The sequence below is a fragment of the Botrytis porri genome (genome assembly GCF_014898465.1).
Source record: "Botrytis porri strain MUCL 3234 chromosome Unknown BPOR_005, whole genome shotgun sequence".
Lineage (NCBI taxonomy): Eukaryota > Fungi > Ascomycota > Leotiomycetes > Helotiales > Sclerotiniaceae > Botrytis > Botrytis porri.
This window is the reverse complement of record NW_024066079.1, coordinates 151,701-170,337: the sequence shown is the minus strand read 5'-3', so window position 1 is coordinate 170,337 and position 18,637 is coordinate 151,701. Positions and strand designations below refer to the sequence as shown.

At 43.1% G+C, this 18,637-nt stretch overlaps 6 protein-coding genes across 6 annotated transcripts; 4 read left to right on the top strand and 2 right to left on the bottom strand.

The window, feature by feature from the left end:
• Window positions 1-1,289: 1,289 nt before the first annotated feature.
• On the top strand, window positions 1,290-4,256 carry EAF01_003818 (uncharacterized protein; the record flags this gene model as incomplete). Its single annotated transcript, XM_038912072.1, has 1 exon — window positions 1,290-4,256. One exon carries the CDS (start codon window positions 1,290-1,292, stop codon window positions 4,254-4,256), a length of 2,967 nt encoding a protein of 988 aa, XP_038771756.1.
• A 1,255-nt stretch (window positions 4,257-5,511) lies between these two features.
• Window positions 5,512-8,645, bottom strand: EAF01_003817 (uncharacterized protein; the record flags this gene model as incomplete). Its single annotated transcript, XM_038912071.1, has 4 exons — window positions 5,512-7,208; window positions 7,583-8,282; window positions 8,333-8,570; window positions 8,638-8,645. The coding sequence occupies 4 exons, from the start codon at window positions 8,643-8,645 to the stop codon at window positions 5,512-5,514; spliced, it is 2,643 nt and encodes an 880-aa protein (XP_038771755.1).
• Window positions 8,646-11,421: 2,776 nt separating this feature from the next.
• Window positions 11,422-13,020, top strand: EAF01_003816 (uncharacterized protein; the record flags this gene model as incomplete). The annotated part of the gene is made up of 1 exon (XM_038912070.1): window positions 11,422-13,020. The coding sequence occupies one exon, from the start codon at window positions 11,422-11,424 to the stop codon at window positions 13,018-13,020; it is 1,599 nt and encodes a 532-aa protein (XP_038771754.1).
• A 1,313-nt stretch (window positions 13,021-14,333) lies between these two features.
• On the bottom strand, window positions 14,334-15,650 carry EAF01_003815 (uncharacterized protein; the record flags this gene model as incomplete). The annotated part of the gene is made up of 1 exon (XM_038912069.1): window positions 14,334-15,650. One exon carries the CDS (start codon window positions 15,648-15,650, stop codon window positions 14,334-14,336), a length of 1,317 nt encoding a protein of 438 aa, XP_038771753.1.
• A 333-nt stretch (window positions 15,651-15,983) lies between these two features.
• EAF01_003814 (uncharacterized protein) lies at window positions 15,984-17,413 on the top strand (the record flags this gene model as incomplete). The annotated part of the gene is made up of 4 exons (XM_038912068.1): window positions 15,984-16,064; window positions 16,185-16,388; window positions 16,690-16,853; window positions 16,972-17,413. The coding sequence occupies 4 exons, from the start codon at window positions 15,984-15,986 to the stop codon at window positions 17,411-17,413; spliced, it is 891 nt and encodes a 296-aa protein (XP_038771752.1).
• Window positions 17,414-17,806: 393 nt separating this feature from the next.
• EAF01_003813 (uncharacterized protein) lies at window positions 17,807-18,170 on the top strand (the record flags this gene model as incomplete). Its single annotated transcript, XM_038912067.1, has 2 exons — window positions 17,807-18,111; window positions 18,158-18,170. The coding sequence occupies 2 exons, from the start codon at window positions 17,807-17,809 to the stop codon at window positions 18,168-18,170; spliced, it is 318 nt and encodes a 105-aa protein (XP_038771751.1).
• Window positions 18,171-18,637: the final 467 nt, after the last annotated feature.

The following is an 18,637-nucleotide window of genomic DNA, read 5'->3' as shown; positions in this document are numbered from 1 at the left end:
GTACGTACCTATGGGATTTGAGGGTCTGGTGTTGTGTTTTTTTGTTAGAGAAAACGTATTTGCGTTGGATGTACTGGTATGAGCTTGGAAGTTGGAACTCGGGGTATGGATGATGTTGATGTGCGGTGGGGATTTGTCTGTCTGTCTGTCTGTCTGTCTGTCTGGAAGGTAAAGGTAAGACATTCTGTCGCATGCATGTATTGTGGTATGTGTGGGTGTATATATGGGTGTATGTGTGGGTGTATGTGCGTATGATGTGTGCAGTATTATGATGATTGATGGATGGGTGGATGGCATGAGGGGAGTTGGAGATAAGGGTCTGCAGAGTTGATTGAAGGATAATGCGTCTGCTAGAATAGTAACGAGGGACGATCATATTATGTATATATCATCATTTAAACATTGAATATCGTATTTACATCTTTCTTTCTTTCTTTCTTTCTTTCTTTCTTCTCTCCCCTCCAATAAATGTTCCATGTGATTCTTCCTGTTCCCCCATCCCTCCCATGCCATCCATCACTAAGCAAAACCGCATAATCGTCGTTTTCAGCCAAGCCTCATCGTAAAAGGTTAAACCCCAAAGCCCCGTCGCAGTGGAAAAATGTCTGGGACTTGATTCTCTCGCAACACCGTTGCCATTATCATACCTCACTCACTTCACGGGACGAGTATCATGACTCGAAGAATACGAATTCAATCTTCACATTGGTCGCATTCAACCTTTACTATTCAAACCAGCCTCCTCGATTGATTGAACTTTGATTTGTTTTTCGTTTTTTCATACCTACCAATACATACGATTGGGAATTTATTCACAGAGGTGACCGGTACTACACAACTTCATTCAACTGTTGCATTTAACGGTGCGTGCCTAGGTACTGAGCTATTCTACCCAACTCTGTATCCGACATTGCATTGCATTACCGATACATTCATTACCTTATCCTCAATTCTTCTGGAAGGCGGATACGAAAGATTACTGTACTCGTTATTACTCTTGACTCTCTACCCTTTCTCATCTTTATTATTGTATTTACTATTTTCCTGGCACGTTGGGATTCAAATCGAATACACGGTTCGTAATTCAATTCACATCAGTACCAGGATTCACTCGACGAAACTGTCATCATTTCCAAATCAATCACATCACATTTACATACCCAGGTATTCATCACCAAGCAAGTAGCAACTACCACCCTCTGCAACCTGCGAACACTTTCAACTTTCAATCTCGATAAAAACCCACCGCCCCACCCAACGTACCCCAACCATACCTCGACATATACACAATGCGTCGCGCATCTCAAGATATGAGTGATCCCGACCGTAACATTATGGAATCAACCGGTATGCCAGAAGATCCCGTCGACCTCGAGCTCATATCCGAGAGAGAAGATTCTCCTTCAAATCGAATTCATACACCACCACCACGCATCGCGGCAAGATTCTATCGCCCCACCAATAATCGACGTAAATCCTCGGCTGCATCCTCGAGACGGAATTCCATCTCATCAGTTCATTCACATGGCTCGAGTCGTCATGCGGCGGGCCACGCCGGGATGCCGGGTCCGCAGAGTAACTATATTGCTCAACATCTACGTAGAGCGAGTATTCTTGAAGATCGAAAAGCGAGATTGGCCGATAGAGCAGCGCATGCGGAGAAAGTTAGACTGAGGGCGGCATTAGCCAAGGCAGCACCGAGAAGTACTACGAATACGGAAGAAAGAGCATTAGCAGCGCAACAAGCGAGAGAAAAGAATCTGGCAGAGATTGTAGCAAGTTGTGCGGAGGAAGTCAAGAGGGCAAAGGGAATCGCGGAGAGTATGAAAGAGAGAAGGGAATTGGAAGGGAAGAAGCTTAGAAAGGAGATGGAGGATAAACTTGCCGAGGCTGAAAGGAGGCGAGAGGAAATCTTGAGTCGAACTAACAACAGTAAACAACGAGGAAGAAGTTTGAGCAACATGAGAAAGAGTTCGAGTCCAAGTCCAGTTGCGGAGATCAAGAAGGCACCACTTACCGAGTCGGCGGCAGCAAAGATAATTCAAACTAGGTGGAGAATTCATAGACGTTGGAAGGCGCTACATGATTTTGCAGAATTGGGGCTCACAATTGATGGGGTTCGCGAGACTTCATTTGAGAAAGTGGTTGATTTATTGGCACAAGAGAAAGTTCTCCTTAGTACAGCACATATTTTGAGAATCTGTGGACTCAAAGAAGGAGAAAGCGGATCAGTCAATGAAATGACAGCAGTTCGAACCTTTCTCAGCGCTTTCCTTATCCTTGGTCACCCTACCCAGGTTCTGAGTAGTAAAGGTGATAAAGGAGAACAGGAACAGGTAGGAGCGCAACCAATGAAGAGGGATGATTTGGCTAATCCACAATTGCAGGACCTCGTTGCAAAAGCCCGAGATCTACTTATTTCTTTTGAGACGGTTTTGTCTAGATTGACAACTGCAAACAATTATACACCTCCTCCAGCTCAGCTTTCAACGTTGTCGGAAGTTTATGCAACATTCTTCAATGCTTTTATCGCTTGGAAATCGAGAGATGCAAGTACGCTTATTGACATGATGGTTTTACAATTTGTAGAATTAGATTCGATATGGCAAACTGTGAAAGATAATACGGAAGAATCTGTCACTGATTCATATCGTGATGGAATCAGAGATAATCAACTTAAATTGATGGTTAGGATCAAGAGACTTGCTGGACCGGTTCAGGGGAAACGATTAATTTCAAATGCTATCCGAGAAGCAAGAAAGGTTAAACAAACCAAGCAACCTACTGGGGACTCGAAACCTCGTGCGGCAGAAACTGGATCAGCATCTCCAGTCATTGAAGATTTTAATGCTTCCGAAAGTGCCGTTGCATCTCATTTACAAACCCTTACACCACCTGCTACACCTGTCAAACAACGTCGTGGGCAAGTTACCGATGCAGACAATTTAAGATCAGTTAATTCGATACTTCCAGACAATCGAACTTTGGTTCATGAATTGGTCATTAATAAAGAATATCGTATCTCGATGGAAGATTGTCTTCAACAACGAGGGGTCGTTAATCAACTTATCTTTGATTCCATGAGACAAGAAGTCGCAGCTGGGAATAGTGATCCTTGGGTTCTTGCAATGGCCGATAACATCAAGGGCAAACTTCAACGTCTTCTTACTCCTGGGAATTCAATGTACAAACTCATTGAAGATTCCCTCGATACAGATTTGGTAGCATCAGAACTCCAGAATGGCAGGTTTTCTTACGAAACTTTTTTCAGTTTTATGGGCAATATTTTACCTCGATTATGTGCTCCTTTCCGAGATGATGAGGTCAAAATCCTTGCCGAGACTACTCTCAGAGAAGGAGATTTCGTCTATCGTCTTCAAGCATTGATGCGCTTCATCGATCTAATGCAACTCGATTATGCCAATTTCATGCTTCAACAATCGGCTCCTGAACTGATCAAGCATGCTGCCACATATGAAACTAAACGTTTCTCAGAAGAAATGGAAGAGACCAATAACGATCTTACCATTACCACAAGAGCTTGGCGCGAAGCACGTCAAAAAGTTTATACAGAAGCTGCTCGTCGAGATCCGGAGAATGTCGGGTTGGCGAGAAATAGGCCTACGCCTGAGAAAACATACATTCAGATGTTGGTAGATATATGTACATCTGCGCCCGGAAGCCCAGTACCAGAAACCTTAAAGTTGGATATGGCAAGGATTGAGACGGCAAGGAAAGATACTCTTCGAATCGTCACCACTTCAGCAATTCTTCTACAAGCCAAAAATATCCTTAAGCGAGATGTTCGAAGTCAATGGAAAACTGAAGCTTCAAGAGTTTATTCCGTGCTTGAAAATTCTAAGGAATCAGAACAAGCAGAACAAGGGATCACAGCCGCATTGGAAAGTAGTAGAAGTATGCCCATGGCTACCAAGAATCATATCCGCGAATTAGTCAAGAGAATTATGGCAGCAGCTTCGGCTCTCAGTTCTACTGAAGGAGAACTTCGTGAACCGGTTATGAAACTTTTGATGACTAGATTGAGAGGTTATCTCATTCATAGATTGGCAAAAGAAAGCCCAAGGAATGATGGGAATGGCAATGAAGGAATTGCGGGGTTGGGTATGCCAGAGTTTGTAGCGAAGATTGGAGGGATTGTGGAAGTTCTTGGGAAGATGGGAAGAGTAGACAAGGACGCCCATGGACTCTGGTATGAGGTTGTTGAGACTGCGGCTGCGAGGGAGGTTGAAGCTTGATTTGGATTTTATCTTTGAAGAAATGGTGATTTGATTTCATGCGGTTGCCGGGTTGGGGTTCTGTGTATACCTCGTTTCGGTAGGCGTCCTGGGGCTTGGGCTTCACTACTTTGCAGGAATGGATGAGGATACGGAGTGGGGTCACTTTGATTTGAAATAAGCATGGGAGTTGGTGGCTTGAGGATTTATTTGTTTACCTGCTTGTATGATTTCTTGCCTTGCTTTGGGGTGGTTAGGATATTATATCATGGATGGATGGATGGATGGATATGAATTATGACCTTTGTTTATTACTTGGCCTTTTGCTTTTGGGGAGGGTAATGGATGGAGGGGATAGGACGGATTAGAGGGTCTGACACATATAGCGTGGTAGGTATTGGTGCGGTTGGTATTTCTTATCACGTACTTTGTCTACATATAGCATAGCAATGAGTGCGATGGGGGTTTTATTCTTGGTATACATACCTACATACATACATTTCATAGGTAGCTGTCGAGTGTAGTAGCGATGGGATGGGCTGGGGCGGGGAACTGGAATGGGATGGGATGAGATGAGAATATTTTCTACCCCTCGTTTGATCAGTCGGATAGTTGTTCATTCATTCATTCAATCAATCAATCAATCAATCAGTTCGACACAGCTAGCCTATTACATACAAATCTCTCTCTTCGGATGTAACTAGACTTGTGAATTCCCATTTCCACCCACCCCGCTCTCATATCATATCATATCATATCATACCATACATGAGACTTCGCGAAACTCCCTCCCCGAAATTGATATATAAAAGTGAATGATAGTTTAAACATTGTAAATTCAGTTTCGTAATGAGAAGTAACTAGGTACTTACTTCACTTGAGTAGATGGATAGACAGATAGATGGGTAGGTAGATAACTGGATTTTTATTTCATTCCTTTCATTCTTTTCCTCTCCAATTTTTTCTCGTCCATCTCCATTTCATGGTTCGTTTGTTCGCTTGTCTGTTGATCGTTTTGCTATGTGCTATTTATTATATACGTACATATATATGATTTCCTCTCTCTATAGATATGCATATATATACCAAGTGCCCATGTAAGATTATTTCCTAGACAAATACGTAGGTATGGTAAGAGTACAAGCGTATGTCTGTCTCAAGACCCCTTTTACTTACATCCATCCATCCATCCATCCATCCACACATAAACAAATAAAAACATACAATCATAAAACTTCACCTCCGTCCCCCTCCATCTTCCACAAAACCCACTCCCTCAACCAAATCTCAACCCCGCACTCGGATCCCACGTCGTTTGTTTCGGCTGTGCTTGCGTCTGAGGCGGCGGTACATTTTCCCCACCACCAACACCTCCACCACCAGCAGCACCACCAAATTTAATTCCCAATTCCGGATTCCACGTTGCGCCTGCACCTCCACCCATATTAACACTATTTGCAAAAGCGCCCGGCATACCTCCTACACTCCCCACTCCCCCAGGACCCGCACCCCCAACGTTCACCGGCGTACTCTGCAAACTTGCTCTTTGCGGAACCGGTGCTTGGATTGGACTCATTTCTCTCCTTGGACTGGGTACTTCCCCGCCCTGCATCTGCACCGGGATGAGCGGTTGTGGGGGTGGCGGCGCATGATGTCCGCCTATTCCACCTCCCCCGCCAACTCCTGGTTGGGGATGATGTAAACTAAGACTACTCATTGGTTTCAACGGCATACTTAAATCCGCTTCCATTCTCCTTGCTTCCTCTCTTCTGTCCTGTACAAAAGCTTTACAACCATCTCTAAATCTCCCTACTATCTTCGCCAAATCATTGTAGAACTTTCTTCCGCCATCTACATTATTGACTATTTCTTTGTACTTGTAGTATGCCATTTCAAGTTTCTGTAAGGCCTGTTCTCTCTCTCTCGTGCTTGTATCTCCGGCTCTAGCCTTAATGAATGATCCATTTGCTATTTCCAATTGATGGAGAAGCCTTTCCTGTTCTGCCGATTCGGTTTTAAGAGAAGTGAGATCTGCGTCGTAGGTATGGGAGAGACGTCTTTCAAAGAAATCTTCAAAATGAGCTGGAACAACAGGTGTTGAAGGATATTCTCGTTCCAAACGAGCGGTTTCGGCTAGAATGCTGTGATTTATATCATCTTTCTTTGCCTTCTCTCTTATAGCTTCGATTTTCCTCCTCCTTCTACTCTCCAATCTTGAAATCTCGTTGAGGGAGTTCCTAAGTTTGGAAACTTCCCCTTCAAGATTTGGTGGTATATTAACTCGTCGAGAGCTAGGGACAAAATTTCCAATATCTCGATCTGAACTAGTAAGAATCTGAAGAATAGATTCATACTCGCGAAATTTGACAATAACAACTTGGTCACTGTTTGCCGCGCTTTTGAAATACCCTTCGATTTCATCCACTTGGGTATATAATTTCGGGGATGCAGAACGAGAGTCTAACCGAGCCCATCTATCACTTCCGAATTTTCTCAGTAGGCGATCATTTTCAGATGCTTCTGATTGTAAAAGCTCTTTAGCTTCAAAAAATATAGCTTCATCTGACGCCTTGAGCTTTGCAGCATCGGAAAATGATCGATTGATACGACCAATTGCATCAGCTTGACGAAGTTCTTCCGCGTGGGAAAGTAAAGTAGGAGGGAGACCCAAAGGTTTCTCGAGGGCTTGTAGAGAGCCAGGAAGATTGAGGGAACGAAGGGTATCATGGATGCGGGTTGTTAAGATCTCAAGTTCGTCAATAATATTGTTATTAACAATTCGATCGCGGCGTTCTTCGTAAATACTGGCTGCTACATGAACAGCGAAAGGTACAAGTTTGGAGAACAGTGGCGGTCCAAATTCTTTATGATCTCCAAGGAAAGTCATAGGCTCAGAAACCTCTTTTGGAATTATAGGGTTGGCCATACTTGCTCGTTCAAGGCGTTTCAATTCGTTCTTAGGTGGTACAGGATCTACAAAGTTAGCTGGTATTCGATTAAATATATCTTTGTCCTAATCATTTGAGCTGAGTATGGGGGCAAGCCCCCAAACCCCTATAGCTCGCTCCGCTCGGAGATTTCGTATTGCAATTTGAAGATGGCATTGTAACGGTTTTCTCTGTGCCCCCCCCCCCCCCCCCCCCGAGTCATAACTCGCTACGCTCTTATAGGAACAATGAGAATGCATAGAAGCTGCGCTACAACTCCTTCTCCACTGCGTTCTCCAACCACCAGCTGTCTCTCAAGAGCTTGCTCGCCTTTGTGAATAGTCTGCCTCCACGGCAGTGGCCCCCGGAGGGCTAGCGGAGCGTCACTCAATCAACGAACTTAGGAGAAACAAAACTTACCAAGATAAATTAAATCATTATCCTTCTCAGCTCTTTTCAAACATTCCGTCACCGTATTTTTCAACAATTGTAACTCACTTGCCACAGCTTTATTGACATATTTTATTTCCTTGATTCCCTCATTGGCGCAAACAATACTATCTGTCAACCTCGCTACCTCCTCTCCGTATTTTCTCTTCTCTAAACAATCACACGCCATGCGATATTGTGCCGCTGCCGCAAAATGATGATGTTTAACTGATGAATGATGCAGCCATTCCGAACTTATAGCATTACTCTTCATGCCCCAATCCGAAGCTTGCGAATATAAATCTGACACCTTCGCAGCTAATTTGGCCACTAAAGCATCTTTGGTCCCGTTTCCTCGTGCTCTTGCCCAAAAACATTCTTGGGCTTGTGCTAACATAAGACTTTGAAGACACTCGAGTGTATCATCATCCATATCTTCTGGAGGGGAAGTGCGCAATTCGGGTATTATTTCCTCCTTTAAATGTTTGAGTACTCCCGCGGCAAGAGAAAAGTTATTACAAGCGATTTTCAATCCATCCGCCGTTGCTCGATTGGCAGACATGGCGAGCTGGGAATAGAGAGCCGCGAGATTGAACAATACATTTGCGAGTTCGAATTTGAGGTTATTTTCCACGACGAGTCGGTCGATGTTATATCCTAGGGCGGGGTACCACGAGAACTCTACTCCGATCTGTTCAGATGAGTAAGTATATATCTGCGAAACGTGGAGGGCCGACATACATCTATAGGGAATTTACCCCCCAACCAGGAAAGTTGACCCGCATATGCTGATATTTTTCTAATTCCAGTGGTATGAGGTTCCCGAACATGAATAGCATCTCTTCGTAAAGCATCAATAACCTCCAAGTCCTGCTTGAACATATCCGGATGTTGGTCATATTTGGTGGAGATGTATTGCTTTATAGCATCTGATAATTGTAGGTTGGTAGCCTTGCGAAATGGCAGAAAGAGAATATTGCTGATCGTTGATAAATTAGCTTGTGGCTTGATTGAAGGTATGATATGAGACGTAGAATCTTACTTACCTAGCCATGATGAATTCCACTGCACTTTTGCTTGTCTATGATCTGAGGGGAAATCCTGCTGGACATCGCCTTCTCCAATGTAAATAATGCGGGCGCATTTTGATACAGGGTAGATTGCGCTGGGATCCATAAGGCAGAAATTGAGGCCACAAGGCATAAATATTTTATAGACTGATGAGAGGAGCCTGAGAGGGCAAGTTCACGAGCAACAATGATTTCTTGTGAAATCATCAGAATTGTTTACCAATAAAGATTGGTAGCAATGTTAACAATTCACTCAACTATCCCAATCCAATTCAACTCACCATTCCAAGGTTGTGACTTACAGTTTAACTTTTCAGAAATTTGGATATCAATCTATTCTCCGTGAGAGGTCTCAGAAGAATGTGCCACCAAAGTGAGACTTCCGTACCGTTTGATGCTGTACTTCTAGAATGTACAGAATCGTACATGATGAACCAGCCAGGCGGAATATTGACAGATTCGATCAAGAACAACTTGAATAGGAATAGGAAACGAAGAACATTACATCTAACCTCGAATACGAATGAACACTGGTAAACCACTCACTCTTTTTCTCATATCAGTCAGTACATTCTTACCATTCCGAATCCGCAAACCCCTTTTATCTTTATCCCAAGTCCAGATCACTACGATGTCAACCCCCTATTCCTCATTCAAGCGCATTTCCAAGGCCACCTTTGGGATCTCGAGGGTCTCAACTCCACAGATTCAGTAGAAACTTTAAAGAGAAATTACTTTACAGCAACATGTGACAAACAGACATGGTCCTGGTTGTACCGTACCAGATTATGATAGGATGGGGATCGCAGATATAATACGTTACATGGTCAGAAATACTTGTTTGTGTGTATACTCGAATTGCCATTCATCCCAAAGATCATCCAAAACAAGACCAACGACTTTACATGGAAACTTGGTTCGGCCCGTTGCTTTCTGAAAATCCGTGTACACCGTCGACGAATGAAATCTAAAAAGAAACTCAAAAACAATGCCGAATGTCGATCTTTTCTCCTCCCTTGACAATTGCTGTTTCGAGAGGTTGGGTTGGAGGTTGGAGGTTGGAGGTTGGTTTGAAGAGGTTATGATGCTCATCTTGTTAGAAAAACTCCTGAGAAGTTATTACTCTTGGTCATGGAGTTGAGGATTGAGGTGATTGTACTTGAATATTACTTGATTGAATGAAGCAGTGATTGAAATGAATTGCCCCTGTATGATGATCGTTGCGGTATGATTTTGGTTATCGAAAGAGTTTATACTCTTTCTTTACACCATACCGTTCGTACCGCAGACATACATTGCATTGCAATTTGGATACCGTAACTCTCTCTAGTGTGGGGGTTTACGAGTATAATTCTCCAGACTTCAGTATCTTCCAGGTTGATCAATCCATCCATATTTGCCTCCAATCTATAAATAAAATCTCTGGTACTTTACCCGTCCTGTGTGTTCCAGCCGGTGTTGTTCCATCGTCCAATGGTCCAATAGTCCAACCGTCCATACATACACATCGAGAGTCTAGACATCGAGACATTCATCCAAATCAATTTTTGGTATGCAGCCACCAGCAGCCAGACCTCGAATGACAACTGATAAATTTTCCATCCCCACTTGTCTACGCACTCCCCGCCCGCAGATGTCTTACCATTTGGTTGATTGATCCGGCACTAATCATACAAATAACCCTTGGTCAAAGTTTGTGATGTAGCATGGAACGCTGTGGTCTGTCTCATGGCCAAGAATAAATTCATAACCCTACCAATCCACATTTCCCTCTTCACCCCTGACGATGGTACGCAGTCTACAAAGCACCAGGTGTTGCAATCTACACACTTTATACGCCAACCACAGTATCACATTCACACTCTCTACGCAGTATCGAATCAAATCGCATATCCAGATTACTAACCCGCGAAAGTCACCTCCCTTTTCAGTAATTCACTATCAATATAAAATTATAATTGGAGATATCGCAAAAGGATACTTGGGAATGGTTGGATGGTATTGGTTGAACTTGGATGAGTTGATAGAAATGATTAAGTGAATGAAAATGAAGAAAGGATAAAGTCTTTGGAAGAGAGAAGGAAAGAGAGAAGGAAAGAGAGAAAGGGGAAGGTAGATATCTAGTAGACACCTAGATACTCGTAGATAGATAGATGTTCCTGACAGAGTCCTCTCCTTCCCGCTACCAGAGTCAAGAGTCAAGAGTCACGCTCAAGATTCAAAACTCACGGGCAAAACTCAAAGGCTCAAGATTGTCTCATAATTCATTGTAATTCATTGTAATTCCTTCCCAACATTAAATCAATTTGCACCATCTAATACTCCCACCACTGAGCCCATCTAACTTTTTCCATTGACTCCGTACAAGGTTCATCGCTCCGCATTAATGTTTAGGGTAACTGCATATCAAAATATCAAGCTTATCTTAGCTCGACTTTCCTTCTTTTTCCGGCCTGCTCTATTTTGGATTTGGCTTTTAATTTCTTAGATCTGCCCTACAAGTTAACCTTCTCTGGTCTCTTTCTTCTTTCTCTCCTACATCTACAGTCTCTCTCTCTCTCTCTCTCTCGTTCTTGAATTGCCGTCTTCTATTTCTTCCTATAAAAAAAAAGAAGAATAACTGTCGTTACATACCACCTCTTTCTTTCACGTCTCATCGTCGTCGACTCGCTCGCGGGGTTCTCCGTACATATCCTTCCACCACGTCATAGGGAATTTGGTGTTACTGGCTCGCAAGTCTTTCCATTTCCCATCTTCACAATGGGCATAATAGGTACAGGTACCTCGATATCACCTAATAGGTTGATCAATCTTCGAAGTCCTTTCACCCGCATTGCGCTATTCACATTCGTTTGCCTCACAATCATCTTCTTCACCGGACGACCTACACCAGAGAGACTACATCAGATCCAATCAAAACTCAGTCCAAGTTCACAAGAAATTCTTACCACCCAAAATGGTTCTCCCGATTGTGCCGTCAATTCAACACACTTACGTGAGCTGAAAGAAAAATATAGTCTAGATGACAAAATTGAATATGCTTCCCGACAAGTCAGATATCATCGACAAGATATTGAACGGAAATCCATTACTAGACTCGACGAACACTTATTCCCTCGATACTTCGATACAATCAACATCGAACAAGACACGGCTCCCACTACGAAATGTCTGAAACCACTCGATGTACCAGTCCCAAAGTCTGCTATTCCTGCAGATGTGAATGCGACTGAGTTCCTCTTTGGGATTTCTACCACCTACAAGAGAATCACTGATCCAAAGATTAACCCTATGCTCGATTGGTCGCATTGGTTGACCGATGGTCATGGAAACTCTAATGGAGGTGGATTGATCCTACGATTGGTCGATGCTTCGGAAAAGGAAATCGACGAAATCAAGAAAATGTTGAAAGCCTATGGGATCGATGCCAAAGTCTACACAGCAGACAGTAAAATCGAAATGGCCGAGCGTTACTTCTCTCTCCTCCCAGCTTTATATAACGACAAGTCCAGAAAACATCGAAAATGGCTGGTAATGTGCGACGACGACACATTCTTCCCAAACATGGATGCTCTCATCAAGAAAATGGCAACATATGATGCTAGTGAAGATTTATATATTGGTAATCTTTCTGAAGACGTCGGTAGTCTTGCACGCCATGGAAGTCAAGCTTATGGTGGAGCTGGAGTTTTCTTTTCCGTTCCTTTGGCCGCGACAATCACAGATCTTTTCCCTCAATGCAGCACTAAACAAAAGGTCGAAGAAGCAAATTCCGGATGGGGTTCTCAAGGTGATATCCTCCTCCGAAAATGCGTATACGAAAATACCGAAGTCCGTTTAACTGTCCTTCATGATATCTGGCAATTGGATATTGTTGGTGATCCATCAGGATTCTATGAATCTGGTATCAGACCACTTTCTCTTCATCACTTCAAGGGAGGAATGTGGCATGAAGCTCAAGTTTTCGAATCCACTAAAATTCAACAAGTTTGTGGTGAAGATTGTTTCCTTCAAAGATTCCAAACCAGAGATAACTTTATCCTCACCAATGGTTGGTCCATTGCTCATTACCCCAAGGGTATTGATTTCAACCTTCATCAAATGGAAAGAACATTCAATGCATTAGGCGACGATGGAACTGGATGGAACCTCGATTTCATGTTTGGACCTCAAAGAATTCCTCTTCGCGAAACTGGACGAAAAGTTTCATGGGATCTTGCTGAAGCGGAATTGAGAGCAGATGGAACGGTTAGACAAACCTATATTCGAAAGAAGGATGATTGGAGGTGGAAAGATCACAAGGATGGAAAGAGAATGTATGATGTTGATGGTGTGTTGGAATTAATTTGGGCTCTGTGAGAGTGTTGTCGAGTTTGGCGGAGGAGAATATATGTTAATGGGAGGGGAATTGATTGATGACTTATTTATACATTCTATGCCGAAAGGGGCGTTTCTGGCTCCTTGCTTTAGGGATGGAAAATCGGATCCTCCCTTTTTTGTACACACTCTTTGGCGAATCCAAGGTAGAATAGGTTGGGTCGGACTGGGCTAGACGGATAGTACCAGGAATGCATGGGTATGGCGTTTTGTCGAATACATTTATATGGGATACATACTTGAAGTATGAAGAGCGGATTAGAGGAGAGGGGAAGAAAAGAAAGGTTCGAGAGGTATAGATTATCCAGTAACTACAGATAGAATATGGATAAGCTTCCTTGGATCTTTCAGCGTTTGAGTGTTAAATGAGAATAAGATATAGAAGGGGAGAGTAAATAATGGAAAGTCTTTTATTCACACAATTTTTGAATTGGGAATTTTGAATCCTTTTGTATGATGTGATACGATGTGATGTGATATAATACTCAGATGGAGCCACTCCTAGCCAAGAATGAGAGTGTGGGTGGGTAGGTGAGATGAGAGCGCGTATCGTATGGTAGGGCTGCACTCGCTGCACTGTATACCGATCGTAGGGCAGGGTAGGGCTGAAGGAGTGAAGGATGGAGTAGGTAGGTAGGTAGGTAGATTTTGTACGTCAAAATTTACGTCAATTTTACTTGGCTTGATGGGGATGGATGGGGATAGATAGGGATATAGAGAGGTAGAGAGGTAGAGAGGTGTCATATCATATGAATTTTATTGAGTTTATTTTGGATATGAGGAGGAGTGCGGGAGGATGTTGGATTGTATAGGTAGGTAGATAGGTAGGTAGGGTATTCAATAGCTTTCTCTTTTTTCAATAAAAAATCATTGGGTCTTGGGAGTGGGAGTGAAGGGGGTGGTGGATGGATACTAGGTAGGTGAGTGTGTGGAGGAGGAAGGAGTTTGTTTGTATGTGTCTATGGATGAAGTTGAAGGTAGGGGGTGAGTGTTCTTGGCAGTCGTACTGCGCGCATTAACAGGTAGATGATATATGCATTCGAGGCTTCATTTTCCAGTGGTGAGATTAGCTGATGAGATGAGATGCGATGCTATACTAAGCTATGTTTTGTTATGAGAGTCTCCGAGTGGGATGCCAAGTTAGATAGATGGTCAAGGAACATATCTTGGGTATTCATGGAGTTGGCTCAAGAAATCATATCACTTCCTTCGCTTCGTACTTCATATTCTTTCTCTATCACAAATGCGACTAAACTTTGACTTTGCTAGCTACATAGATCTCTCTCCTTCATTCTTCATTGGCCATTCTCCTTCGCTTCCCACCAATATACCTTCTCCCCCGTAATCCATTTCCCCACCGATGTTCCTACGAATCCCTTCAATCCCTCTTTAATCTTCTTATTCCCCTGTTTTCCCTTTCCCTTGAATTTTGAACTTCCCTGGCCTTTGCGGTGCGGATCCGGTCCGCTGTATTGTTTAATCATTGCTCGAATTTTGGTGGAGCTGATTTCTTTTCCTTCGAGGCCTGGAGCCATGTATATCTTCTTATCTTCTATCCATTCCTTTTTTCCTCCTAGGCTGGGTAGTTCATGTTGCATTTTCGATAGATATGCATCTTGGTCTTCTTTTGTACAGTCTTTGTCGATGCGGTAGGTTACGCGAAGTTTATGGTTTGAGAGGAAGGGGATGAGAGGGGAGAGATCATGAGTAGGTGCATAGTATTTGGGATTGAAGACGCGGATTAAAGTGTCGTAGCCGGTGCAATGGATGTGTGTTGTTGAGGGCGGATAGACGGAAGAGGCTTCAATAGCGGCGGATTTGTCGTGGAAATAGGGGAGAGATGTTAGACCTATATCTATATTGATTTTAGGCTTCGAATTGGGGCTACCGGAAAGTGTGGATTCAGATGGAGGAGACTGAGGAGGGGAAGATTTAAATTTGAATTTCGATCCACCAATTGGCTCGGATTCGGAATTGGATTCGATATCTGAGGATTCGGCGTCCGAAGATTCGAATTCATTCGCTTCGGAAGATTTTCTATTCAAACGATCGAGCTTCTCTTTCGTGTAATGATAAGCCGAATGAGGATAATACCAATTCGTCAACAAATCATTCGCAAAGCATTCCATTCCCACTAATCTCTCCTCTAAACTCGCGCCGGAAATCTTTTTATCGGCATTTTGGGTACTGAGTAGGATTAACAACCTCGCAGTTGTATGACCCAATTCGGAAGAAGAGTAGTGATCGTTTAGAGCGGAGAGACAAATATGGGCGTGTGCGAGAGTAGGCGGGTTGAAGGAGGAATCGAGTATGTAGAGGGTTTGCGGGGTGTTGGGATGAGAGGGAGATTGATGATCTCGGTTTGGGGTTTTTGCATGGCCTAAAGATTCATCTGAGACAGTACTAGTAGTCGTGGAAGGAAAGTAAAGGGTCCCGCGATAGGCATCGTATGCGTCGAAGGTTACGGAAGTGAGGTTTTTGGGGGTGGGAGGGATGGGGGGTAGTGGTGTGGGCGGAGATAGGGTACGCAGGATGCGAAAGGTAGAGGGGGAGGAGATGAAGGATGAGAGATTGCTAGTGTAGAATGCGACGCGAGAAGGTGATGGTGTCATTCTCTAGTTGTGAATCTGAGGGAGAGGGTAAAGATATGAAGTTTAAGTTGATGTCGTTTGACGCAATTAACAAAAGTGATGTTATCGTTATCGAGGTCGTGAGCTGTGGTGATTGCAAGGCTGAGAATTGCACAATCGGTTATCCGAGACACGTGAACTATTGGCTACTCATGCAAGGCTGACAAACGCTCAAACATCATACGGTGTGAGGTGCACAGAAAGTGCAATGAAAAGTAGTGACATCATTGAAGCATTTTACTTCACTCCAACAACGATTTCCTTACCTCAAACACTTCTCTTGTTTAATAGTCTGAGCTAAAAGTAACTGTCAAAATGGTTCTTGTAGAGAATTGGATGCCTCCCTCAAGGGAAAACTGGGAGTTAATCGTGTGGGGATTTCAATGGTTTCCATTGGTCTGTAATCTTTTCTCTCTCTTCATCTTGGGCTTATATTTCTCATACCCCTTCATCCATTAGACCCTTCCTATATTTTCTCACATTCCCCAATGACCCATGCTCACTTACATCTCATAGGTAACAATCATTCAATGGGTCCAACCATGGTACGGTGCAGGCAAGACCTCATCAAATAGTCGATTCAATCTTCCAGGAAAATTGGCTTGGATTACGATGGAATTGCCTGGGCTGATGACCATGCTGTACATTATGTATACGTTGCCCAAAGAGGTGGAGTTGAATGACTTGCCATGGGAGAACAAACTGATGGCGGGGCTCTATGTGAGTATCTTTTCTTTTTCTGGGAGGGCTATAGAGGTCTTGGGAGAAGTGAGCTGGCAGAGTATAGTTCTAGGTCAGATGATCAAGTGACCGTGGCTTAGTGGGGGCGAAAGAGTTCGAAGGGGAGAATTTAGCAGAGGGTGGACCAATTTGTCGATTCAATAGCCATTGATTAATGGAATTGTAAGAACTCATCTATGGATGTGAGACCAGATATTGAACTAGTGGCGGAATAAAAGTCGGCGCGAGCCTGAAAAGAGCAAACTGATAGATCTTTGCTAACGATGTGTCGAAAAATCAGACCATACATTACATCAATCGTGCTATCATTGGCCCTCTTATCTCTCCTTCTATGTCCCCCATACATTTTATAGTTTGGCTTTCGGCGATTGCCTTTCAAGTCATAAATGCTACATCACTGGGATGTTATTTTGCTGGTTATGGACCTCTTACCAGAGCTGATTGGTAGTTGCTTCCTTTGTCCCGTCCACTCCCACATAGCCTTATCATGGATAGATATATGTTATAAGTGCATGCGAGTGACATGGCGCTTCTTTAGCAGCGCTAACCATTTCATCTATAGGAAACCTATATCAGGAAATCCATATGTAAATGGAGCACGGATCGAGTTAGGCATGATGATTTTCTTTCTCGGTCTCGTAAGCAACATATTTCATGACGATGAGCTACGTGAAATCAGGCGCGCGGCACTTCGAAAACAAGCAGCACAGCATGATCCTTCAACCGGAAAAAACAGAGGCAATACAAAGGTAGACAAAGTGTACATGCTTCCCCAGAACGGTCTCTTCAACTACATTCTATATCCTCATTATTTCTGTGAGTGGATCGAATGGGCTGGTTTCTTCATAATGGCTGGAAGTGGTTGCGTGCCTGCAAGAAATTTTCTTATAAATGAGATAACTACGATGTTACCAAGAGCTTTACAAGGAAAGGCTTGGTATGTTAAGAGGTTTGGTCAAGAGAAGGTTGGGGCAAGAAAGGCTATAATACCGGGGATTTTGTGAGTCATGGAAGATGGATCGGATCGGCGGTGAGGATCGTTCATGAACGAGAAAAGTTCTTAGGGTTTTCCCGACAGGCTCTACCTCGTAGGAGCGTTCTGTGTGGCTGTATTTTAATCCCTAATTCTATTTTGATACTTTCTTGGAGTAGTGCGTAGGGCAGAGACGGAAAAGGAAGGGTGAAGAGAAGCTGGAAATGAGTCCTCGTAGATCGGGACGAGAATAGAAACTGGGAAGAGAGAACTGGCCAAATAAAAGAAAGTCTGAAAGTCTGAAAGTATAAAAAAGACTAAAAGTACGAGAAGCATGAGAACATACATTAACCTATATCATCGGAATGATATACCTCAAGATATCCCTTGATCATGGAAAGGCATTGACCAATGAAAGATGAATATGTTTAAGCGAGAATTTGAAACTCCACCTGTAGAGTCAGGTTTCCCGACATCTTCAATTGATGCATCACGACTCATTTTCAGCTCATTGCCACTTACTTGCACAGAAAGAATTGCAATCCCCGTTGGAATCATTCCAAATCTCGATAGCAAATTTGAAAAGGTGGCCAGAGGCTTCTCAATCATTATATGTTATTTCATCTTCATATCAATGCATGAATTGAACTCGAAGGCATTGAATCGAGTCCGTCCTAACTATCAAATTCCAATTTACGCAGAACGATCTGCACAGACTTTCAAACGACGGTTTGTATCCGATTTCTGTTCCGATGTTATATCTTTCTCATTCTAGTCAAGATCGATAGATTCGATACCAACCCTCTAAATTCGATTTCGAGCATTTCCCTTGCAATTCTTGTTCTACGGTTCTTCTACGGATGTTCGTCATTGAAATTCGAAGTTTCGAAGGCTGGAAAAGAACATGTTGTCCACGTGATGACAAGGTCTATCCATGTGTTCATGCGTTTCTTCCCTACAATTCATCTCAAGTATAATCATAAGTTGAACCACTTTTTTTTCCTGTCGTTTTAATATGGCTCAACGGGCTTTATATTTTAACCTCTAGAGTGTGGAGAGTCCGGAGGATCTACGTCATTACGGCAGATGTGCGATGATTTTCCATGATTTTCCGAAATCATTCTTAAGGGTCCACGTTATCATGCATTGATGCACACATGGGCTTTCCTGTCAAGTTTTAACTTCTTCATTTGAGGAGCCAGCCACTCGGGATGCATCGTTTAGTATGATGGTTCTCCCTTGATATAGTTATTTG